Source organism: Ammospiza caudacuta, chromosome 2 (genome assembly GCF_027887145.1).
Source record: "Ammospiza caudacuta isolate bAmmCau1 chromosome 2, bAmmCau1.pri, whole genome shotgun sequence".
NCBI lineage: Eukaryota > Metazoa > Chordata > Aves > Passeriformes > Passerellidae > Ammospiza > Ammospiza caudacuta.
Window position 1 is genome coordinate 104,307,946 of NC_080594.1, and position 26,738 is coordinate 104,334,683.

The following is a 26,738-nucleotide window of genomic DNA, read 5'->3' on the forward strand; positions in this document are numbered from 1 at the left end:
TGCTATATTCTCTGTATATATTACAGTTAACGATGGAGAAAACAAAAATTTCTACAAAAATATCAGAAGACATGCGTGGCTCTGTTTTATTCTCAGTACAGCCCAGCATTTCTTATTGATAGATCAAGACCATGCATACATATAAATGCAAACCCACATGTATTATAGTGTCTAAATATATTAAACAAATTATCATGTACTTTTCAGCTGTTACTTTGAACTAGATACCATTGAGAGACAGTACAACCAAAATAATTAGCATTAGTTTGTCACACTGGTATTTATAATGAGATGGCTCTCTGTAAAAATTAAGAATTAAATCAATTGCTTTGTTTCCTAAAAGATTGGCTTTCACTATGAACAGGTTGGGACATTTTCCTTTGCTAATTCAGGAATTCATGAATCTATGACAAACCTCTCCAGATAAACTTGGGAGGTAGAATTACCCCAAAACTACATAGGCAGATAGGTTATTTTGTCTCGGTGTGATTCTGGCAAAGTAGGGAAAGACAAGAAAAACGCCTCTAGTTAAGGGCTGTATATAAAATTAGAAGAATAAATATTTGATGCCCTCTTTGATATATGATGGTCTAAAGAAAATTGTGCTTAGTAGGTTTTTTTTTAACTTGTCTGCCTGCATAAAACCTTAATTCTGCAGTTGCTTTTATTTATTTCTTCTCGTGGCTATGGTTTCCATACACAAATGTGAGGGTTGAAAAGCCAGATAAAACTGCTGCTTTTCTGCATTTCCTCTCCTTCCCAATTAAATTTGTTTACCTCACAGTCAAATCATGGCCAGAGAATGGGTTGGTACACCCAGCTTCTTGTCCCACTTACTTCAGAAATGTTTTAATGCTGGCCTTATGCCCTTTGATGCCAGCAATTTAAACATCAAACAGTTCTGGTTGTGCTGTATCATCACCACCTTTCATCCTGTATCATGTGTAACAAGATTTTCAAGCCCATCGTGTGTTGGGTGGATGAAAGGTCCTGCTGTAAGGATGTTATTGGGGTGGAGAGGATGTAGAAACAACAATCTCATGGTGGGATGTAGTGTCAAAAAATTAGTGGGCAAGTTCATGAAAAAGCAGGAACCATTGCCTAAGCAGGCAAAAGTACTGGTGCAAAGGATCTTTCAGGTGGAAGAATGTTGTTATCCAACCCACTCTGGGTTTCTCTGGCTGTGGATGTATTTGGTAGTCAGCTGACATGTCTGAGCACATGTTGAAAACAGAATGGTTATAAGCAATTACAAAGACCACTAATAATGTTTGCCCTGAGTCAGCTAGCAAACTCTCCATCCCAGCCACTGTTCCCACTGGAGCTGGCAAGCACCCTGGCTTTGGAGGCCAGGTGCCAAGGGCTACAGGAGGGAGTGGTCTGCATCCCCTTGGGCTGGGGAAGCAAGCAAGAAAGAAAATCTCCTGCATGTTTAAGTCACAAGTGCAAGAGCAGCTTCTGGCTTGGGTGTCAGCCCCCAGCCTGGCTGCTGTAAGCCAGGAGAGGTGCAGTTTCACAGTGAGCAGTGCCAGGCTCACACAAACCCCACACCAACCTCCTGCCTCCTCCCTGGGGCCACAGCTCCCCTTCCTACCCTGATGGCTGACATCCCAATTCCATTGCAAAGTATGTTTGCACAAACATGCAACTGCCTATTGTTCTTATTCATAAAAAAATACAGCTCTTTTTTTAGAACTAATTCATTACTTCCCAGGTATTGTGGGGTAAGAATTTATTCATGTGTGAAGGGGACAAATCTTTTTATTGATTTTGAATTTACCTGAAAAGTATGTGACATAGGAGAAGGACTTGACTTTGCCTTCTTTCTATGTCCCACAAGTTAACTTTCTTGAGTCAAGTGAGAAGTTTCAAACTTCACTCTTTTCAAATTTTAATGGGGGCAGTTTTCCATATACCAAATAGTGTGTAGCAGATTTCTTCAAAACTCACCTTTGGAGGTCATTCTCTGGCAGTGAGGTGTGACATGCAACAAGCACATACAAGAAAGCACCACCCAGCTGACACATCCTGGTTTTCTGTATTTCTCTTCATCTCATTCCACATGTACCTCAACTTCTTGTTTTTATCTGTAGCTATATAATATATTCAGCCAGTACATGTTTGTAGTGTTGTCCACAATGGACCCCAGGCAACTTCCCTAGCCACCACTGAATTTTAGGATCCTGTAAAGGCTGGTGATTTGGGTTTGGTTTTTGATTTGTTTGTATTTTTTTCTATTTCCCTCCTGCCTTCATTTTAATTTTTGATTAGTTATTCTGTGAAAAGTAACATTGGAAGAACTACTGCTCCTACTCAGTGTCATGGAGAGAAATGCTCCAAAAAAAATTCTGATAGTCTTTACCTTCTCCAAAGTTTCAATAGAAGCAATTATTGTAATCATCATGAGGAAAGGACAAAATGAAATACTCTCCTGACTGCATTGCATGTTGTAACAATGCTGTAAGGAAAGAAATAATATCTTTATTTCACAATTTCTCAGTTGTCTTTGGTTAAAGATTTGAACGTCTTGTTCTAGTTGCCACCTTGCTGATGTGTTTAAACATAATGGAGGAACTAATTTTTCTCCCAGTTGCCTGGGAGTGCCTCTGCAATGAGGGCAGTGAAGCACCCAGGAGATGTGTCAGCCTGGCTGGAAAGTGGAGAAGGCTCATGAAGTCAGACTACCCTTAAGCAGGGTAATAACCACATAACTTGGCTGTAGCTCATAAAAACAGAGTACTCCAAAATTTGTAAAAAGTTGATGACTAAAGATTTCTGCCAATGGATATTTAGTTATATCCCTAAATAATAATTTAAAAGAACTAATCTTCCTAGAATTTCAGCTTCTTGCCTGTCAAAACTTGAGACCACTGCACCTTCTTGGCAGCAGCCAGTTGGGTGGAACACCTGCTCCTGGTGCGTAGGATTGCACCAACAACCTCCAGCAAGGTCATTTACAGGGCACAGCTGAAAATATGTTCTCAGTACCTGTATTTACTTGCAGGAATGTATTATAAATTTCCCATCCTGTTGACATGCACTTTATTGGTAACTGGGGAAGAGGGAAAGCATGTTCACATGAGCACAAGAAGAGACACAGGTAGAGAATGTTAAAGGTAATTTAAAATTCTAAAAGTAATTATTTTAATTCAATTTCTCATTTTTATTCTCCAGAGGACAACAGCACTGCAGGCAAACAGTGCACCAGAGATCTGAGTCCTGCTGGTACCTCTCACACTACACCTGCATCAGCTATCCTCAAAAAACCCTGAACTTCTAAAAAACTGACTTACTAGGAATAGTACCTTTCTTTACAAAATAATTATAATTGATCTGTGTCACTTTACCAGCAGAAAGAAAACCTCAAACATGCAGTTCATGTGTGAAAAGCATTACTGCTGGAAATATATTCTCCAACATCTGATAATTTTTGAAGAAAACTTTTTTCTCTTTGACAGATCAGCCTTGTGCCTTCTTCTACTGCACAATATATGCTAACTTCCCTGGCACCCAAATTCACCAAAATAGAGCTCACATTTAATTTTATTATAGACAGCAAGAGTTCTGTCGTTCTTTATTCTCTCCAAGTACCTCGTATTTGCAATTAATCTTCCTTCCATTTCAAAAGTGTCTAAGAGGGGGACAGTGCAAAAGTAATTTATGTTTTGTAAATTTATATATATATGTATGTATAAAAAATAATGTTTGGAAGAAATTAAAAGTAATCTTAAGGCCCTATTTAAGGATTTCATGAGCTATCCAGGGATCAAACAGAGCATTTTTGATGACTGGATCTCTTGCCACACTCAAATGGAAGGGATGCACAGGGAAAATACTAAAACAACAAAATTCTGCTGGGGAAGAGGAGTGGGCTGTCTTCCTTTTTCCAAGAATTTTTACCAGTATTACGCATGTTTGTAAAAGAGCAAGTGTTTGGGGGGACAAATCTCCCATCCAAAGATCAGGTTGATACAAAGAAAATGTAAAATTATTTTTGATTTTGAGATTAACAGTTGAATACTTATTCTAATACTCTAGTAAGTTTAGATTTAAGATGTAAGGACAAGATATTTTAAGCAGTTACTGCCCCATTGAAGCAACTTTATTCAACACTAACACTTGACATGTTCTCTGAAGTATTAAGTGCTTTGGGAGGTTTAGAATGATATTTTTATTCAGTAACTCATATATGGAGTGGGTAAGCTTATTTTCCCGGAAAGCAGAAACATATGTAATGTATTTCTACGATGTTTGTTTCTACCAATTTGAAGTTATTCCCCTGCAGCCCCGACACCCGAGCCCCACGTGTGCACATGGCACGGATGGTGGCTCACGGGAGCGCAGGAACGCTTTGGCAGCTTCATTCTCCGCTCCTGTGCTGAATCCCTGTTTCCCCAGACGGGACCCTTCATCCCGGTGCCCCCGAGCAGGAGGAGCCGGGGCCGGGCGATGGCTCCCAGGGCAGCCCCAAGGGAAGCACTGCCGGCAGCCCCGGCCTCGGCTGCCCCGCGCTGCCATTCCCGGCACAACTTCCTTGCGCAACTCGCTCTCCCCGCTCGCACGCCCCAGTTTTCCTGCAGAAGCAGCAGCCGAGTGTCACTGAGTATCTCCAGTGAGCCTCCCTGGCTGGAGATATTCCAGAGCCGCAGTGCTCTGGGATGCCCTGCTCGGGCAGGTTGGACCAGGTGCCCCGCTGTGCTCCCCTCCAACCTGACGCACTCTTTGATTCTGCTGATCCCGGCCGCCCCGCCCGCTGCCCCGTCACGGACACGCCGCTGAGTTGGCCCCAGCTTCAAAGCCGTGACCGAGGCAGGAACAGGGACGAGGCAGTCGGGGTTCCCCAGGGAAGGGACCGGCCGCCACTGACGCTGTCCGCCCGGGGCCATGCCGCGTCCCCGCGCCTCGACGGAAGGACTACAACTCCCGGCACACCCCGCGGCAGGGAGGGCGCAAGCCCCCCCACGTGAGCCGTAGAGCTGCGCGGCGATTGGCTGTGGCCGGCAGGGAGGCGGGCCCCCGGGGAGCACTTCCGGTGCCCCGCGCTCGGCACTTGTTTGGATGCTGCCGTCACATCATGGCGACGCGCGGGGGCGGCGGCGCGGCGGGACCGACCCAGCGGAGCTCGAGCCTCAGCGGCGGCGGGGACCAGGCGGCGGCGGCGGCGGCGGCCCCGAGTGGCAGCCCCGAGGTGAGGCGGCGGCGGCCCGGTCGGGCCCGGCGGGAGGGAGCTCCACCTTCCCCGCCCCGCCGGCTCGCGTTCCCCGCCTGCCCCGTCCCCACGCGGCCGCCCGGCCCGGGCGCACGGGACAGGGGCGGGCAGTGCCCGCGCCGCCTCCGCCGCTCCGCGGAGCCGGAATCTCGGGCTGCCCCCGAGGCCGGACGCGCCGAGGCACCCGCGGCCCTGAGGTCCCGGCGTGGCCCCCGGGGAGCCGCGCTCGCCCTGCGGGGTCGGGAGCGGCCCCTCGGCGCTGCCCGGGCGGCGCGGGGCGGTCCCTGCCGAGCGCGGGCCGCCGGGGGCGGCAGCACGTGGCGGGCCCGGTGCGCGGGGGGCGGGAGCTGCGGGCCGGGGGAGGAAGGGATGCAGGGATGCCCCCCCCGCCGGGGTCCCGCCGCTGCCCTCCGGACCCTCGGGGCTCGGCCGGGGTGCGCGGCGGGAGCGGACGGCGGCTCTGCCCGTGGGGGTGGCGGCAGCGTTCTCTTAACCTCAGAAATAGTAAAAAAAACCAAAAGGCCATTTTATTTCTTTTTTCGTTTTCTGCCGAAACCACACTGAGAGCAGGGTTGTTCCCGGTGATGTTACAATAATTTCTGGTTGCAGATCCGTGTAGGGAAGAGCTTAAAATACCTGTGCCTGGTCACCCAACGGCAAAGACTTAAAATATGCTGTAATTCAGCTGCTGTGTGCAATATCGGCTCGGTGTTTAATGTGACAGAACTGCCTTGCTAATCTCGTGTGCTGCTGAAGTATCTCATCCTGTGCTCTTACATAAATTCAAGTGGCTTTTTAGTGGTAACTGTTTTCCGTGGTACAAAGGATAGCATCTCAGAAATAGTAACTTCTTAGTGGTGGTTTATTTTTGCTGTTAAAAAGGTCTGGGAAGCGATAGAGCTAGTTTTCTTCACTGAAAAGCACCGTCCTCTGCAGTGTGGTTTTTTTAGTTCTTTACTAAGAAGTAACTTGTAAGTAACTTCGGTGTCTATTATGAAAGCAGATGATGATGATGTTAAAAAAAAACCCTGTGTTCCATATTTTTTCAAATACAGTGGAAAGGAATGTAATTATTTTAAAGAGGTGAAATATGGCAGACAATGTTAAGCAAATTCTACATTCTCTTGTAGATTTCCCTCCCCCTGCCTTGATATTATTTTTAGGTTCCTTGTGACCTGTTTGCATTGGGAATTCAGAACTTGTCTACCCTGCTTTTTCCAGAATCATACTGTGGGTAACTACAAAACTATTAACTTTATAGTAAAGAGGAAGTGAAGCCTCATTGGTGGAAGTGATTCACACTATATTAAATGTTTTCTTAATTAGCACCTGTCTCAGATGTTTATATTAAAAAAGGTCTTGTTAGATGTGCAGCACTTTGTCCTGTGGGTAAATGCCCTGAAAGCATCCATGTAAGCTTTGAGTTCCTGTAGTGAATTTTTTGCTAGAGTTATAGGAGGTGTTTGTCATGAATTTTTTAGGTTGTTTTAAGAATCTCTGGCCAAAGTAGATTTTATATAAAAGCAAAAGCATGACAGAGTTGCTTGGCAAGGTTCACTCTGCTACTTACTCTGTGGTTTAAGTATGCAGTGAAAAAAATTCAATAAAATCAGTTGATCTAAAACTAAAACCAGCCAAAATGATCATCATGGATGCCAGGGATGGGAAAAAGGTAAGGATGAAAAGAAATAAAGGGACCCTCCTGTTGAGTCACACGGTTCAGAGTGAATTCCCACCTGCCAAATTTAGCCCCAGGCTTGGCTGATAGTTTAGGCACAAAAGCACTTGAACTTAACAGCAATTAATCAATGCCTCCAGTTAACCAATTTAACAAAATATTCTGTAGAATTTACTATCATTACAACAGTAAGTCCCAGACCTCACTCACTCACAAATGTGAAGCGCTTAAGAATCTCAGAGAGCAGCATTCACGGCACATTTGCTATAGCAAATATATTTACAAATATATACTTACACTGCACAGACACAGACTTGAAGAGTGCGTAGCAGGTGTCTGTTTGTGAAAAATTCCCCTCAGATCTGGGGAAGTACTCACGGTTGGTGCCTTTCTGTGTTCTCAAGGGACAAAGAGCTGAGCCTTGAGGAGTGCTATCAGCCCAGGCTCCATCACCAGCAGCTGGCAGTGCTCCTCCAGGAATGGCAAACGTGGGAGTTGCTGGGTCTGAGAGCTGCCCCCAAGGGGGAAATGCTGCCCACAGCCTGCCATGGTCCAGGGGAGCTCGAGGGATCTCACTAAGACCACTGTTTGTAGGGTCTCAAGAGAGAGGACTTCAGTTGTAAGAATTTTTCATCCTGGTTCAAATTCGGGTTGGTAACTTCCCTTGAAAGCCCCGTAACAAAAATGTTGTTCCACTTGTGTTGTTATTCATGTAAAAAAAAATGGTTTTCAAGGATGTTTGCTGAAAGCCATGAGCTTGTTAGACATCACTATTTCCTGGGAGCAGACAGTGTTTCTGATAAGCTCTGGATGAGCTTTATTCCTGGGTGCTGTTTGTCACGGCCAAGGCCTTGGGATCGTACTGTGGCCAGGGGTGGGGATGTCAGAGATGCACCACCACTGTTTTAGTGCCTTCAGCTAAGTGAGGAAAGAGATGGTTGGGTTTTTTCCTGTTTGTGTTTGAGGTGAATTTAAAAGCTTTTCTTAAAAACAGGTATGTCATCTGTGTCATGAGGTCACTGAAAGAGCAAAAAAACCCAGTGTGGTTAAGGGTAAGAGGAAGAAGGGAGGGCTAGAAGCAGGGATCATGTGAGAATGTTTCTGAACCAATATTGAAGACCAGGTCTTGAATTATAAGGCCAGGAAACTTAATGGTGGAATTCTGCTAACAAAGAGTCTGTCTTGACTTTTATGAAGGTAAAATACAAATTTAGGAAGTATGTGTTTCTTAATAGTCATCCTGCTGTGTTGGAACTTCTAACCTTGCAGTCCTTTGAAACCAGTGATGAGCAATGCTGCTGGCTCCTCTGTCCAGTGTTTTGAAAGTAGATAAATGAGTGCCCAGAACATAGTTTTTAGTGTAATGACAGAATGTGATGAAGTGTTTGTTTGAAATGACTTTCAGATCTCACAGCTGAGATCCTTGTTCAGTGGGGAAACCACCTCAGAGGCCATTAGGTTTGAGAAAGGTATCATTAGAACTGTGTGATCATTCAGGTCAGTGAGCACAGTATAGAGAAGTATTGCATAGAGAAATAACCTCAATAATCTAGTCTTGTGGTCAGAAGCATCTGAATAATTGTGTCTAGACCAGTGGATGAAGATGCACCTGCTATAAAATTCAAACTCAAATTTTGTGATGTCCTAAAATGGTGGTTTTCATGCAGAAGTTGTAAATAAAATTATTCTTCATTTAACATAACTGTTGAAAAATTGATTTGAGGAAAAGTGTATCACATATATGTTTTCAAAATAAGCTTTTCTGTGTTAGCAGGAAAAAGTAAATTGCTGGGATGCAGGAAGCTTAATATTTGTTATGACCATACACATTTGTGATAAATACAACTTACCTTTTTTGCTGCAATTATTTACTTTTTTTTACTGCAGTCAGGATAAGAGGTATAAGAAGGCTTTTATGACCAGTTGCATGTGAAGCGAGTTTGGAAATGTAGTCAGCTGAACAGTGTTATTCAGATTATCTCTTTTGGAGTCTGATGTTGAGGAATTGATTATATATTTATTTACATAGGTTGTCATCACAGTTGTGAAAATGTGTTTTATGTACATGTGCTTGTTCCAAAGCTTCCTGGATATTTCCTGAAGTATTAGCTATTCTACAGACTAAGGGTGGAAGAGTCTTTTCACAGCACAGTCCAACTGGGGTATGTAGGAGTTGTTTTCACAGATTAATGCTAGTACTTATGTTTCTTAGGATAATTAGCTAACATTCAGGATAAAATTGATTATGATGCAGTTACTAATCGTGGGGGTTTTTATTAAAAATACAGAGAAGTATTTTCAGGTGGTTTAGGGAAAGATTGTGTATTTGTATGCACAGGAATATGGAATACAGGTAAGCATGGTACTGACAGTATAGCACAGTATATTTAGGCATGATGTGTAGCATAGTGTGCTGTAGACTTGTGTAGGTGTAGAACAAAAAAAATAAGTGGGTTTGTGATACATTTTGGCATGGTGGTAGGACAAGTTCTGTAGGACAAGTGTCTGTTCTGTCCTTATGTGCAGTGCATGTTCCTGAAGCTGAGCTGTTTGAAGAAAAGCTGGCTTAGACTCGTGTGATCGTAGCAGTTTTCATATATGGGGTATGTGTCTTGTCTGCTGATCTTTTAGGTATGAAATAAGGTAGAGTTTTCTTGATGTGCATCTTTTTTGATCGAGGTTGAAGGAGCAGAGCAGAAGACTGACTGAAAACTGGAGTGAGCAGGGGCAGTGTTGCCAGTAATTTTCCTACAGTCATCTTTAGGTGGTTTGTCCTGTAACTCTTGAGCAGCTTGAAGATGACATGGTTATTCAGAAATGTCAGCATCTTGTAATAGCTGGTTTCACAGCTAGGTAGGTTGCACATATCTTAGAGTTTTGATAAATATGTGATCTTATGAATTTACACATTACCTGTGCAACATAGTCTTTTTGCCTCTCTGTAAATCTTTCTAGGCATTTATTAGTCTGACTCTGGGTTATCAGATCATGAGCCACCTGTGGTTGAGGATGGCTGGAAGCTGAGAGGGAATGGTAGCAGTTAGAAAAGGTAATGGTGATTTCAGTAGAAGGTCTTTGCTGGGGTAGTTTTGTTTTGGTTTTATTCAGTCAGTACTGAATCAGCACTATTATACAATGTGCTGTGGGAAGTGCTCTGTTCTGGCTGGAATGTTCAGCTGAGAAGTTCACTAGTCTGATGAGCACACATTTGAAAAGATGAGAGGTAAGAGTTAGGGTTGTTCTCACCATTGCCTCAGTAAGGAGGGAGCAAGTTCAGTGATTAATACAGGTTAATACTTCACATTCTCAAAGTGTTGTTTCTTATTCCTATACTCCAGCTTGAAGCTTGATACAGACCAAATATGAAACTACCTGCAGTTAAAGTGTTTTAAGAATAGCATTGGGTGTAAGAGGGGTGTTGAGACTTCTGGCTAATGGTGTTAATATCTAAAGTTACAGCTAATGTAGAAAATTCTTTGTTAGTCATAATCAGGAAATCATCAAGATATTTGTGTTTGTGGCCCCTGTCAGGCAGTATCAGACTTGTGTTTTTTACAATGAAAACACTTTCTAATTTAGAGTTTTAGTATGTTGTGCCACTACTCTCAGATTTGCTAAAACTTACGGGCTACAACTTGACAGATAGATTGAGTTTTAACTTAGAAGGAAGGAGGTTTTGTGTGGGGTTTTTTTGTGTGTGTGTATGCTGTCAGATTGTTCTAGCTGCTGATAGAACCATTTTTTGAGTACAGTATTCTAGTCTGTGGTCAACAATTTGTAATTGTACTTAAGAAAACTGGATATTTTTACAAAGCCTGTCTGCTGCTACACTGAGCTTTGGTTTTGCAGGGAGCTTATTTGCTTGTCAGTAATCTTGGATTTGTTCTATGTTCATGTTTGGAAAACCAAAAGAGGGTTGACAAGTTCTGTATATTTTCACCATCTTTATAATTTTCAAATGTGTTGGAGATGTACAGGACAATTGTACGCAAACCTTTTTCTTTATTTGAGTATTCTGATAGGTTATTTCTGCCTTTTCTGTTAGACTTTGGAGAGTGAGTCTGAAATTCTAAAAGTCCTTGTGGCTTTTTTTGACAAAGAATAGAGAATACTCAGAGTTTAGAAATTATTATTGTCAGTAAAAAATTGAACTGACACCTAATTTGACTTCAACAAAAAGCTCTACTGAATTAATGAGGTGGTGGTGTTCACTTCCTGAAAGTTCCAGATGCTTTAGAATATGCATGTGAATTGCTTGCTCTGAATTGACATTTAGGTTACTGTGATGGTTTGCTCAGAAAGACATGGGCATTTCATGACTTACTGGTCACATGTATGCCCCTGCTAGCAGTTGTTCTTTTTTTTCACTGGAAACAACAGAATTTTCTCCAATAAAAACCTGTGAGATTTTTTTCAGTTGACTAGGTTTGAAGCAGTCACAAACTCACACAAATGTGGTCTTGTTGACATCCCAGTCCTTCAGTAGCCAAGGTGTGTACCTGTGGTGAGAATAAGGTATTGTGTGTTTAGTTCTTGTGCTCTGACTGCGGTTACATTGGCTTTTATTTTTTAGAGGCTCTCGTGCTTTGGCTTCTTTCCAATCATCGTGCTTCTCCTTCTGTTGGCAGGATTGCCTATTGCTGTGCAGTGAACTGGGCTGAGGAGCTGATTTGGCTGTAAACTGTGTTAGAACGAGTTGCACAAACGTTAGTGCTAGGCCAAAGGAGCTTGGGCATTGCTGCTGTTCAGTATGTGACTGCAGCCAGTCAGGCTTTCTCACCTTCTGTTGGAGTTGCTGGCAATTTTCTGCTCTGCTTTCAAAATAAAAACCTCCCAAGTCTCTTTATGGATATCAGAAAGTCTGGAAATGCTTCATGCTTTTGGGTGCCAAACCCGAAACTTTGAGTTTAAAGCAAACTTTCTGTATGTTTTGCAAGACTACTTGGGTACAAGTGTCTGAATCAGAAGTTCATGTTCTATGCAAATAAAAACGCTGCAAGTTTCAGCTGTTCTCTTGGTACTGCAGGTACTCTTAGTATCATGTTGTGTTAGAAGAATCTGACCTTTCTTGTCTTGTCAGCTTAATGTGACACAGTGTCTTCAGCTTCTGTGTGAATCCTGGGTTTTACACAACATCTGTGCCATGGCTTCAGCCATTGGTACACACAGAGAGGTGAAGAGAGCTGTGCTGTTTTCACATTCTTGTGTTTTCACATTTCTTGTTCTTTCGTGTTTATTTGACTGACCCTAGAGGAGTAAGCCTTTCCTGAAAGACCCACAGTTTAGGACAAGCCAAGGGGAAAAAAATTGGCATTTTACAGATGACTTTTTAGAGGTGTAAAATGTTGTAATTGGTTATTTGTTCCAGCAGTTCAATTACTGCATGACCTTTGTAGGCATTTATCAGTAAGTTGTCTGCCATGGTTAGAGAATCAAACTGCAGTGCATTTATGTTTGTCCATAAAGCGTGTGCATCATTTCCACATTTGTAAAGTGAATCTTCCTTGGAAAGTCAAAAGTTGCTTCTTAATGTCTGTAGAGATTATTTGCAGTTAAAATGCTTATTGTCCTTTGAGAAAGACACTGTGTGAAGTCCATCTCCTCAAGAATGAATGTACCTTGAGATAAGGTCTAAAGAAAGTGACTTGCTTTAAGAATAGAGAACAACAAAGCTGTTATGCATGAATATTTAAAAAAAATATGTATTTGTTAAATGATTTTTAAATAACCTTTTCAAGCATGCTGAACAAATTTGGAGTTGAAATACATCTCACAATATATTATGAGTGTTGGCTGCATTCCTTTGATGTTGGCTAATTCCTTTTGAAGAGGAAAACAGTCCTGTGCAGAATATAAAACCCAGTGCAACCCCCTGGCTTTAAGAATTAACACATTTTTATTAAGAAAATGCAAGGTAATCTGATATTAATTGGTGCTTTAACAGCATGACTGTGTATAAACAAGCTCTGTTTTTACAATTCCTTGGGATTTTAAGGAAATTTACGTTCAGTCCACTGAAAATAAATCAACATGAATTTTTCTTTGGCAGTGAGTTCAGCTCTGCTTATCGTGCTTTTAACTATCCATGTATGTTGTATATTGAGATTGCAAATGGACAGAAAAAAACCATGCAACTTTCAAGGATTGTCCTAAATCCCAGCCCCTGCCGTGTAACGAAATGAACAAAGCAAAAACACACCCAACCAAACATCCTTACAATTCTCATCAGCCTGAAATGTTTCTAGAAATTGAGAATGTTGTTCAGGTGATTGAGAGAGAAGTCTGGAGGTGCTTAGTAAAGTACACAGTATTATATAGAGAACGTGGGGTATTCTGCTCTAAAATATAACCATGTCACAACAGTGTTATAAAACAACTGGTGGTAGTTAACTTTTTGGTTAAGTGATTAAACATTTAGCATTTTAGGAAATCTTTAGAGAAAATTCTGTTTAATTGAGCCAAAAGAATATATTCTTAAAAGTCACAGGCAGTAGGAGTCCAGGCCTGAAGTCAGTTAATATTCACTTTTTTGGATAATTTCATTGATGTGAATTTCATTTCATTGAATTTTACCACTTCAGAAGTGCTCCTGGTCCTGTTTCTCATTCTTGTTGTAACAACCAGTCTTCTCCAGTTAAGAGCTGACAGTTGCATTTGGCATTGTGATTGAAGTAGTTCAAACTCTTTCTCTGTGCCATTGAAACAATTTATTTATGTATTCAATAGACTTCCTATGAGGGTTTCTTTTTTGCATTTTACCCTTATTTGTCCATGGAAAAGAAGGGTGGAAGTTGTCATTTTAAACACATTTGCTTAACTGTTCACATCCACTTCTTTCTTTCCATTCTGAAGGTGGTTGGTGGTGCCATGGAAGAAGCTGGATCTGGAGAGATGGGGATGAATAACCAGGATCAGCTGGTGAAGAGCAGGTGCCCTGAGCTGTCTGATACAGCCTTGCAGTATCCCCAGCCCAATTGCTACAGCCTGGAGAGCACTGGCAGCTTGGAAGAGGCTGAGTACATCCCAAAGAGCAGAAAGCACCCGGGGCCCACGGGCTGCTCCCAAGAGTGCCGCGAGGAGACTCCTGGCAGAGAAGAAGCCCGAACTGACCCACCTGATGGGCAGCAAGATCCAGAGAGTGAAAAACACAAAGAGAAAACCTTGGGTGTGTTCTCTTTGGCGTTCTGATTTTTAATATAGTATTTTTAGAAAATATTTATAAAATATTTATAGTATTTCTGTAAAATAGCTATGGATTTGCTCCTTGTCTCAAATTTACTCTGTAGCCAAAAACTTGTCACCCGTAACAGGATATTTTGAGAAACTGTGTGTGCACTTCTTCTTGGGAAAGACAGTTCTTAATGCATATGTAAGACTCCTTCAGCTGGCAGTGCTATTTTTACATGAACTTTAATAATAATGTGGTAATTGCTAATCAACTTTTTTAACTTTCTGGTTTAAATCTGGGATGGCAGTGTTCAGTGCTGCCAAACACGGCTGATAATTAAATTCTAAATGCTTATTAAGAATGTATCTGCCAATACTTAACCTTCTAGATTGCATTTTTTCAGATTTTTTATTATCTGTGCAATTCTAAAACAAAAATATTTTTGTGTTATATATTAAAATAATTTTTGCTCTCCTAGTTGTTGACTAGCAAGGCAAATAGGGCAAGATGAATTTCTTCTTGCTGATGACATCTTGTGATGACTTCCCATTTGTCTTCTGTTAGGATTATGCAGCTGTCAAACCAGGGAACAGCTTAAATCAGGCTAATTTCTCATGGATCTATATTTTACTTCTAAGGACAGGCTGCTTTTCTGGTATGTGGTTTTTCTTCCTCAGTAACATTGTCTATCCTATCATCCATAGGAAAAGAAGTGTTGTTATTAATGCAAGCCTTGAACACGCTTTCTACTCCAGAAGAAAAGCTGGCAGCTTTGTGCAAGAAATATGCTGATCTGGTAAGTAATTCATAAAGATAACAGAAGTTATTAATGTGTTAATAGTAACTATGGAATGCAAGAACAACTAATGAAGGACAGTTAATGATTTTGAGTATTTTACAGTGTTGGCAAAAAAGACACTCAGGCTGACTGAATATTGCTTCAGCCAAACTTTCTTGTAGTCATTTCACTTCTACATGACTGCCCAAATCTAAAGAAAAAACAGGTTTTGATAACTTGGTGTTGAAGCATAATATTAGGATTAACAGAAAAGTTGAGTTTTTTTGGGAGTAATTGATAATGCTTTTGTGCTAGTGTTTTATCATTTTAGGATAAAGGGAAAGAACATACTATCATACAGAGATTTGAGTGGGAGGGAGAATGTTCAGTTATATTTAACTGTTTAGTGATTTTTGGAAAATGTAAGATGTTGGAAAGATCTAGGTTTAATTTTGCTTTCTGATGATGTGAAGGAATGGAAAGAAAGGGTTGCATTTCTTCAGTAACAAACCAAAAAGAAGCAGTTCATAAAGTGCATTCCCACCTCAAGCTGGTAATTCTCTAAAACAATTGATCACAAAATTGGGGGCGTTCATAAGTTTACTTTTCATAATTTTTCTAGAGGTAACAACGTTTGACTCATTTTCTTTAGACAGGGACAGACAGGAATGGAAAGACTGGAAATCTTGTGTGTATATGTTTTCCCACCGCATTTGTAGTTATAAAATGAATGCCAACTAAAGAGATTACAGAGATTTCTCTCTGTAGCTGTCAAGTGTATCATGCAGATATTTCTGAAAATTACATAATGGCTGCACAACATGGCATTACTCTTCTGTAAGAATTTTTTTTCCTATGAGATTTATAGTGTCCAAAACTTTGAGGATGATCTAGCAGGTGGTCTTTTTACTCACAGAGGCAATATTGATTACTTAAGAAGAGACTTAGATTAGTTCTGTTATGGAAATCCTGAGTCCTCCATGGAGGTCTGTTACATTTTTGCTTTGTTTTCCTTGCTCTCTCTCACATGCTCTTGGTTCATGTGAATGCATTTCCTTTAAAACCAACAGCTTCTCTAAGAAGTCACTTTTATTTAAATGAGAAACAAAAATAGTTCTGAATTGTAACTCAAGGATGGGGAACCCACCTGAAAATGAGCTTCGATATTGTGAGAGAAGAATGAAGTAGGTTAGTTGTTCCTTATGAGCAATTGCTTGTGCATGTGATGCCTTTTCTATTTAAGCAAACAGCTCATGTGTCACCTCACAGTGATGGTGAGGGCCTGCATGAGGAGCTAGGCCAGTATGAATACCTCAGTTCTGAAGAAAGAAAAGAGCCTGCCCTGTTTCAGTTTGAGTTTTATTATTACTGGAAAGATCTCAAAACTAGGGAGCAGCTGGACCAAGTAAATTGTAATCTCCTTCGAGAAGCTTGGTAGTCAGATGAGATGTGTCCTCTTTAAGGTTTTTGCCCTCCCAGGAGCAGATCAGTAGACTGTAGGCAGAGTAAGCATTCCCAGTTGCCATCCTAGAAAATCACCTGCTTTCCTCATTATGCTCAGAATGACTGAGGAGCTGGGTGAGGGCTTGTCTGGGTGTAAGAGTAGCTCTGTTTCAGCTAAATGAGTTTGAGGGATGCCTCTGTTCCACTTAGAATGTTTAGGTTGGATCTGATTGTGTTCCTTTTAAGATGCATTCTTTTCTTCATGATAGTGATGGAGAACCACTGGCATAGGTATCAGCTTTAATGCCAGCAGAGGTTTGAACTGTTTATGACAGTGCACCTACAATGCTTTTTTTCTTTTTTTAAAGATTCATCATCTTTAAAGCTCACTGTCAGGTTTTTCAGTGGTGTCTCATGAAAAGGACTGTACAATGAAGGTAGGAATGCCTCTCTCCTGGCAAAAGATCTTCCACAATTTTTTTTCCATAATTTGGAATCTATCAGGAGATCAGCCTGTGATGCAGGAAGGTTTGCATCCTTGGTGATACATCTCACACTGGCACACTTTTACAGGCCTGAAGTTTCATAGGTGTGTAGACAGCACAACCACTTGAAGCAGTGTTTTCTGGCCATGCAGGAAAAGGGCTTTTTGTATTTAGATATGAAAATACGCCCTTAACATTCCATTTTCCTAAACTCCATTAAAAACACATTTAATTTATTGTTGTCATGGAGGTCCTTAACTTTACTCTTTCTTTTGTGCTTCAGCATTATTTTGAGCTCTTTTAGAAAACCAGATTGTATTACTCTTCTGTCATGTGATGTTCCGCATTGCCAACCCTCTTTTCCTAAAGTGTCCCAAGGCTGAGGCACTATCTTATAAGGAGCAATGTAACACTTAACATTGTAGCCTTCTTTGCAAAGAAACAGCCCCTAAATAATATGGTGTCTCAGGGAGGCCAAAAATCAGATATAATAGAATATCTCTCTGAGATATTAATGCAAGAAAATTCTCTTCACTGGATATTCATAGAATAGATTTTTAAATATGTATAGAGTTTACCTGTGTAAACAGCCTAAAGGAAATAGGAAAAAAAAATTGCTTCAAAGGGTTGAGACTGCAGATCTCTACATATGGACTATATAGTTGTAATAGTAACTGACTTGATTTGTCAGGGCTGCTAGTTTTGTCTGTTCTTTTCTGAAATACTGCAGAATTCTACAAACTTGCATCAATTACTGCTTCCCTTGGTAGGAGCTCCTGCTGACAAGGAGCTCTACACAGTTCTGTGGTTTTTTCTTTTTGATAGCAAAAACAAGACCCGTTGGATAAACAGTTGTGTGTACTTTCAAGATAAGAGTGGGAAAAGTTGTGACTTGTTGAAAAGCTAGTCTCAGTTGGCTTTTAATTGTATCTGCTACATCTTCCTTTCAGAGGGCTGTTCTTAATCCTGCAGATAAAAGCAGGCTGATAGCTCATAGTCAACAAGAGGTACATGCTGCCTGTTCCTCAAATGCAGATGTTAATTGGCAAATGGAATTTGTAAATTTTCATTTTCTGTCCTTGTATATTGGAATTGTCTGGATGGATGATGGCAGTTTCTCTTTAAGTTTCTCTTTAAGATCAACTTGGGGTTTTAATGAAATTTTATTTCCTTGCTTTCATCCAAAATGTTCAAAAGTTTCTTCAGTGTCCTCATCTAGATGCATAAAGATGTTTCACCTATGTTTATTAACAAATTTACTCTCTAACTATAGTTGGAGGAGAGCCGAAATGTTCAAAAGCAAATGAAGATCCTGCAGAAGAAGCAAGCACAAGTTGTGAAGGAGAAGGTCCACTTGCAGAGTGAGCATAGCAAGGCCATTTTGGCACGTAGCAAACTGGAATCTCTCTGTCGGGAGCTTCAGCGTCATAACAAAACTTTGAAGGTTAGTTTATTTACAAAAATTACAGGGCTGCTGGTGATGGAAATCTTACAGATCACTGCTTAAAATCAGGACTGCTGCTTTTTTTCTTTGTCTCTTTGTCCATTACCTGTATGTGTAGATGATTGGCATGTAGTGTAAGTGTAGCTGATTTAAGGTAAGGAATACAGGGATAGTTGACTTGCTGATGTCCCTTTCCCCCCCAAACCAATTCTTGTTACTTGAAATATTTGATCTTGTCATATTTGTTTCTGGTAGCAGTGCTGATAACTGCTGGAAAAAATTGCACAAGTAAAATAATAGCAGCATGAATTGGCAGAGTAACCAAAAAGCTTAATTCTATCAGAATATAATTGATGGGAGTGAAATGGAAGAGAGCCAAGATAAGAATCTGTGATTGCTGTAGAAAATTGCATTATAGTATCAGTGCTGGTTGTTACATCTGGATAATGCTGACACTTGCAAAGGTACTTAGCATCTTAATGTACCAGCCTTTGAGTAATGTTGGGAGTGGTAAAGACAAAAGTCTCTAGAAGTTTTGCAATATCTATATTATTTTTTCCACACGCTTCACATGGATAGTCAGCGTGGTATATTATGATTGTGGCTTATGCTAGTTCTAACACTCTAGAAATTGAAGCTGTACAGAAGTGAATTACTGCCATTGTTTCTGACTCAAAAAGTGCATGGTTTGACCTGAACACTTTTAATATTTTGTGTTTAAATATTTTATTGATATTTATCCATAAAAGGAAGAAAACATGCAACAAGCACGTGAAGAAGAAGAAAGACGGAAAGAAGCAACTGCACACTTCCAGATCACCCTGAATGAAATTCAGGCTCAACTGGAACAGCATGATATACACAATGCCAAGCTCCGTCAGGAAAATATTGAACTGGGGGAAAAACTGAAGAAACTCATTGAACAGTATGCACTGCGAGAAGAGGTGCTTACAGTACACTTGTAATGGGATTTTCTTAGTTCCTTGATTGTAAGGGTCAGATAATTATTGAAAAGGGAGGAAAACCCCTCATTTCTTACAGCCATTTTATATATAGTTTTTGTAAATATTCTTTTTACTTCACTTCTGAGAGAAACTTAGTAACTGTTTGGCTCCCTGTCTGCCCTTCCTGACTGATTTTGATGATCTGATTTCAAGATGCATTGGAGAAAGTTTTTCACAATGAAAGTAATCAAATAGAAATAACTTGTCCAGAGATTGTCAAACCTCTGCCTTTAGACATATTCAGAGCTCAGCTGGGCAAGGTGTGAGTAATCTGATCAGGCTTTGAAGTTGACCCTAGTCTGAGTGGATTAAATGGCCTCCAAAGGTTACTTCCAACATAAATATGTATTAATGGATGAAATTCTTCAGAATTATAATGGAAAGGGATGTAAGAGTTATTCTGTCTTATTTCTTCCATTTCATTAAGGTTGGGGTCTTTGGGGGAAGCTTTGTGTACATAGCTGCTCTTGGCACAGAGTTGAAATAAGCTATCATGCTTTAAGAACATATTTGGCCTGGTGTCATGGAAATGTCTCTACTGTAGGGCTAACTGAGCTGTCTTTAATTGGCACCAGTTTGTGAGCTAGCTGCTCTAAGCTACAGTGATGGAATACAGCCAATTCTCCTTGTCCAAGAAAGAACTGAGCTGCATGGAGTTCTACAGCTAAGATTAGTTGGCTGGTTCTTAGTTGGCACAGGAGGTTTGGAGTATAATTTCTCAACTGTTTCTGAAAGATTATTTTTTGGTTTTGTTTTTGATCTGGATCAGTTGGTTAAAAACCTCTCTGTAAGGTAATTCCCTACCTTTTGTAATTGTGAAATATTTGTATCTACCTTGAGACTATAGTAGAAAAGACAGGAAGTTGCCTTGTGCTACTTTATGGATGGAAGTAAGACTGCAAAATGCAATTATTTGTGGGATTTCATGAGCTAAATTAACTGTTGTTGCAAACTTTGCTCCTTTTGAGCTTTTGTAATGATGAAAACTAGAGCTTTTAGAAGTAACACAATAAGGATTAGAGGTAGATAAACCAGCTTTAGAAGCAAGGATGTAGACTGCTTTTTACAGGATTTTTGACATGTCTGGTGTGATGTGACTGATGGTATTGTGCCAACTTAATGAGACAGGCACCTGGTGTCCGTGAAAGACTAAAAAGGGTAATTACAGTTTATGGAGATAAAGAGAAAAAAAAAAAAAAAAAGACATGTAAAACATGATCTTTCACCACTTTATCTTTTGCATGAAACTTTTAAACAGTGTGCATCTCCCCAGACAGTACATTGCCTTCATTGACCAGCAGACTATGTTTGGCTATTATGGTTTTCTTTTTCCCTTCAGCACATTGATCAAGTGTTCAAACATAAGGAACTGCAGCAGCAACTTGTGGATGCCAAACTTCAGCAAACTACCCAACTTATTAAAGAAGCAGAGGAAAAACATCAGCGAGAACGGGAGTTTGTAAGTGAACTCTATAGATGTTAACAGAAATAAAACCCACCAAACCAAACTTTTCCTGATTTAAAGCAAATACAACAAATAGAGAGGACCATCTTTTGAAAGTTAGGGTAGATTTCAACAAGGACATTTGAGATTTAAGTTTTGTATATGATGCCTAGGTTATTGATATCCATGCTGACAGCCAAATAATGTTACTTGTTTGCATTTTCTCAGCAAATATGCTAAATATAATTTAAATTTCTCTTAGACTGGGGAACATACTGTGAAACACCAAAGGTGCTTTCTGCAGTCAAGAATTGTAACCTCTGGTGTTATGCTAGAAGAGATAACAAATACAGAATAAAGCACTTTTTTTTGTGCGCTGTTTGCCCCCCAAAATGTGTTGATATTTTATTTGTATGTTGATAATCAGCAATATACTTGCAGTCTTCTGAGAAGTTTTCTTTCTATGAATCTGTAAATTCTAGGAAAAAAAAAGCCTTGTTTTTTTCTGTATAGTCTTAAAATGACCATCTAGTGTTGGGTTCTTCTGGTTTTTTGGAACATAATTTCTGAGTCATTAGCTGGTGAAAATCTCCTCAAACATGGACGTACAAAATGGTGTCAAGTTGAAGTAAAATTGGTTTGAACTAGTCTTCAAAGATAATATGGTGACTGGAGAAATGAAGGTGGAAAATAAATCAGGTTACAAATCAGTTACAGATTACATGCAGTTTGTTAATTAGCTATTCATCATTTAGCAGTTCAAACTTGCTAGAGAAATAGAAATATTGCCTCATGTTGCCAGTTAGAGAAATGTTTCAATAAAATTCTGTGCATGACATCACATGTTTTAAATTGTATATATAAAAATGCAGTGTAGTAATAAAGCCTGTGTGAGAAAATAGCCCTGTGGTTGAATAGCCCTTAGGTGGTGATAATGTTTGTTCATTTTTAATCATAGATTGAATTAAGCCATTTTTGGGAGTACTTTTTTCATTATATGGCTTTCTGCATTGTTTTTCAGCTGCTAAAAGAAGCTACAGAATCCAGACACAAATGTGAACAGATGAAGCAACAGGAAGCTCAGCTGAAGCAGCAGGTATCTTTTTTTGATGGAGAGATCTTCAGTAGCAGTTCCAAAAAGAAAATACCAAGAGATTTTTGACTGTACTGAACATCAAGCAACATCTGAAAAAACTTAATATTCAGATGCTTGTGAAGAGTACTTGGTATTTTTTTTAATAAGTTTTAAATTTAATTTCCAGTAGGTAACTCTTCTGTAGTGAAGCATGAAACATAAATTGTAAAGAACTGATGTTCTTTATAATAGTTACTTGCTGTTATATACGTCTGGAGAGTACTGTTCCAGGAAAGTGCTCAACATTGAATTTCTGGAGTTAGTGCTCCTGTGAATTAATAGTGTTAATATTACAAAGACTAGAATGTGGAAAGCTTAAGAAGAAAAGTTTAGGAAAGTGTGACTTCTCTGAAAATACTGTTCTTTTGTGACTGTGAAGAGTTGTGTGGGGGTTTTTACTCAGGCAGATTTTAGAATCTGTTTCTTACTGTTTCCATCACTACTTGTTGTGGAGGATTGGGAGCAAGCAATGTCCTGTTTATCCCTGTAGTTATTCAGATGTAGTAACCTGACTATCTCTGTCCACAGACCCTACTGTCTTCAAATTATTTTTCTTGTTGTAATGTAAATGCTACAGCAAAATCCCCTCAGAGAGAGGAGAAATGCTCTCTGGTTTTGTGCTTTGGATCACCTTCAGTCATTGACTGCACCTGAGCTCAGCACGAGGCACAGGGAAATGGCAGTTCCAGCCAACACAGAGCAGTGGGAAGCAGTAGCTGTTCTCTTCACTGTGTGTCTGTTACTGCTTCATTTGGGGTTTTGTATGAAGTCTGTGTCCTGGTTTCAGCTGGACTAGAGTAAATGTGTCTCTATTCTGTGTTTCAGATTCACTATAACATTGATAGCACACAGCTATTGGCTGTTGCTAAATTGTGCTTACTTTTAAGTCAAGGGCTATTTTATGTCTCATGCTCTGCTAATGAGGAGGTATACAAAAAACCCCCAAAAAACTGGGAGCACAGCTGGGACAGGTAACCCTGGCCAAAAGTCCAAAGGGATGTTCCAGACCAGAAAACAACATGCAGGCTGATGTGGGCTTGGGAATGGGATCTGGCATTGGGCAGTAGGTGGTGAGCAGCTATGGTGTGCATCACTTGTTTTTTCTATTCTATTATTGTCAACATAATCTACTATTATTGTGTTTTACCTTTTTTCAATTACTAAACTGTTCTTACCTCAAACTACAGTTTTGATTCTCCTCCCCATCCCACTGTGGTAGGTAGTGGGGGTGAGTGGGCAGCTGTGTGGTGCCCAAGTTGTCTCCTGGGTTTAAACCATGACAGTGTCTTTGAAAGCTATTCCATGCCCTTTTTTCACACATACTGTACCCAATTCTTTTCTAGCCTTTCCAGGAGTTAGGTTTAAAGTGTGTGTGTATGTGTGTAGTTAGATGTAATCATACACATCTCCAGAGGAATATCCAGATACTTCCAAGTAGGTTATTTACCAGGCTTAGTCTTCTATTACTTTTTTCCAAGTTGGTTACCCTTTATTTAAAATCTAACTGCCTCTTTTGTTGTTTTTAATAGTTACAATGGGTATAGTTAGTGGTTTCTTGGGGACAACAGATTTTTTTGTAGAATAAGATGAATTAGAACATTCAGTGGCAATAATGGCAAAGAGTCATAATGTACTGCTGACAAGCTAGGCTAATTCCTGTTATGAAATTCCCTTTACTAATAGAGCAAACCACAATATTTCTATGCTCTTAACTGTATTGTCCTGCAACCCCCAGTGTAAGAATTAAGAGAACCTACTACTCTTTACTGAGAGTAAGAAGTTATTCTGAAATGTATTCCTAGAACATTAAATCACACACTGATTAGGAATAATTTTTTTAAAACTGTGTTATTAAACAGATTTTGCAGTTTTTTCTTGGTGATTTACCTTGTGGTGCAGGGCAAGAAAATTTTCTGTAATTGAATGTTAATGCTCTTGACTTTTAAAGGTGTAATTCTCTTCACTGTTCTGTGAATTTCTTTTCAATATTCACTTTCTTTGATTTTTGTTCACGGGGCAGATTACATTGGTTGTGAATGAGTATTTTGATTTCTGAAATCTGTCCTGTTTATTTTGTCCCAGCCTTGGTTATTAGCTTTGGCTGGTTATGGTGGAAAGGTAGGTAATGCTTAAGTTTTAATTCCACCAACCAGGTGCTAAATTTCCTATATTTGTATATGTCCACAGAATTTTTTTTTCCAGTGGGGAAGTAAAAATGAGGTAGTGATGAACTGTGATGTCTTCCAGCACTTTAATAAACACAATATTCTTTTTACTTCAGAATATATTGCTGTTCTATAAACACAGAACTCTACTTCACATATAATTTGAATAGCAGGTCTCTGTGTTCCTCAAGTGGAAATTGTAGCATAGTTTAAAAAAATATAAGGAAGTTAATGTTTTACCATTTCTAGTTTCATTTTGCCACGTACCTACATGTTTTTGTATTTGTATACACTGCTCAGATTAATGTTCCTGCCTTTTTTCCAATAGCTTTCTCTTTACATGGATAAGTTTGAAGAATTCCAGACCACCATGGCAAAAAGTAATGAGCTCTTTACAACTTTCAGGCAAGAAATGGAGAAGGTATTTAAAGGATTACCTAGTTTCATAAAAAGTAATATGGAAATGCATGCTGTTAGTGGGTTGTGTTTTAGATTTTATAAACATTGGCCTTCTGAAAATATAAAGAGTATTTCGACAATTTAATGTGGATCATAAGATAGGGTATAAGAATTATGGAAGAGTAATGTAATTAATTTTTTTTTGTATTTTAACATACTTAAGTAATACTTAAATTGGAATTTCAGTGTTCTACCAAGTATTGGTTCTCATTCTCTTTGGCTGTGCTTATGTTTTAAAACTTGTTTTCCTGAAGGTTTTTATTACTTGTACTTGAAAGTTGATAGTCTGTTTCTTTTTTAGACTCAATATTGTTTTCTTTGAATCCAGAATCTGTAGTTGTAGGGTTGATTCTGTGCAGAAACACTTTCCCAAAATAACTTGTTCAAACTGGACTTGGAAAGTAATACAAAGTCATGTAAAACCACCTATGTTGCAGCACAAGCCACAAAATTAAATCTTTTATTTATCTTTTGTAGATGACAAAGAAGATTAAGAAACTGGAAAAGGAAACCATTTTGTGGCGTACAAAATGGGAAAACAACAACAAGGCTCTTCTGCAAATGGCTGAAGAGGTAACCATCTTTTAAGCAGCAGTGTAGTTCAGCTGGAGCTTGAGCCCTAGAGAACTTCCAGCAGTTTTTCAGTTTTAGAGAACTGGAAGTAATACACTGCAGCCTCTTCTTGGACTGTCTGCATTATGTTTCATGTTATGTGAGTTATTGTCCTCCTCAGGCATGGAAAATGAAAGGCTGCTATGTAAATCTAAGCTGATGGCACAAGAAGAAACTGAGCTTGGTTATTACTTACTGTTTAATTGATGAGATGTGTATGAAATCATACAAGCTGAAGGAATTGACTGCATTTCAATATGCTGAGCAAAGTTCAGCCAATGCTGTGATAGAAATCTGTTTGAAATGCACAAGACTGACATGAAGGGAGTAAGCCCCATGCAACAGATTGATTGCTTTCTTGCATTGCTGCTGCTTTTGAGGTCACAAAAGGCCATTTCTGACTTGCAGGCTGGCAGGAGCTGCACAGTGCAGCTGTGCCTGCTCTGTCCAGGGCCTGGTTCAGGTATGTGAGGTCTGGCCTTGGCAAACAGTGCTTGGTTGAGTAGGATCTGCTCTAGTGCTGTTTATCTTTCCCTCCCTTCTTATAAGGAGCTAGTTTAGGAGAGCCCCAAGTGTGGTGCATTCTGGCCTGGATTCTGCAGATGGATTGTGGATTTCTTATTTCTGTGCCCTTCTCCTCCCTACACTTGCCACTATTTGGGTTGTAGTTGATAGTGTTATGGGAGTTCATATCAGGGTCCTGGTTGATGCCCAGCCCTTTCTTGTAGCTAGCATTAAGTGGATATGTATTTCCCTGTGCTTGTTTTGAAAGGCATCCATTGCCACTCCAGCTCCTGGCTAAGTGAAGTATTCTGAACAAATTGGTTCTAGTTCAGCTGGAATTTGGCCTGCTGGATTAATTAAGACTTAATATTCAGGATTAAATAGTGGTGATTCTTTTAATTAATTTAAGGGGAAAAATGGTTGTATCACAGAGTTTTTATTTCCTTTGTCCTTCAGAAAACAGTAAGAGATAAAGAATACAAAGGCTTTCAAATAAAACTGGAGCGTTTGGAGAAGCTCTGCAGGGCGCTTCAGACGGAAAGGAACGAGCTGAATGAGAAGGTGGAAGTGCTCAAGGAGCAGGTTTCTCTTAGAGAAGCAGATGTGGATCTGGCAGTGCAGGTGTTGCAGTCCTGCACCCTCAATTCCCATGAGGAGCTGGGAACTCCCATTGACACGGAACCAGGAATCCAACCCGATGCGGAATCACGTGCGGGAAGTAGCTCAGAAAAGACTGTCTCAACAAGTCCTGTTCCTGGCACTGAATCTGTAGACTAAAATGAAGTGTAAACACTGTATTGAGAGATATATTTTGTGTATAACTTTCTCTGTTGGTGGTAACTATTTGGTTTTGTGGTGAAAATTTTCTTACTTTTTCTACCATATCTGTATTTTCTTAGAACTACTGGACTTATGTGGTACAGGAAGCTGCATAGCAGCTTTAAATAGCTTAAACTATAAATTTTCCACAACTGTGTTGCACATCTGCCTCATTTTTTAGAAGAAAATATTTTTCCATAAAAGGATGCATGTGCGTTTCCTCCCCACAACACAAATCACTGTCATGGAAGACTGTACAGACCTGATATCGTTTGGGGAAAATGGTGACAGCAGGTCACTCTTTTGTTTTAAAGAACAGCACTCTAGTTTTGTTCATTGATTTGCCACTCGATATACTAAAGATTATCAATTTTTCAGTAAATTTATCTAC

General features: G+C 39.9%; 1 protein-coding gene across 1 annotated transcript; it reads left to right on the forward strand.

Annotated features, from left to right (window-relative positions):
* Positions 1-4,884: 4,884 nt before the first annotated feature.
* Positions 4,885-26,509, forward strand: TXLNG (taxilin gamma). Its single transcript, XM_058825227.1, is given in 11 exon segments — positions 4,885-4,956; positions 4,958-5,188; positions 13,740-14,052; positions 14,760-14,851; positions 18,035-18,205; positions 18,955-19,149; positions 20,549-20,668; positions 21,675-21,749; positions 24,282-24,374; positions 24,890-24,985; positions 25,985-26,509. Coding segments are annotated over 11 exon segments (1,779 nt in total). The 3' UTR covers positions 26,306-26,509.
* Positions 26,510-26,738: the final 229 nt, after the last annotated feature.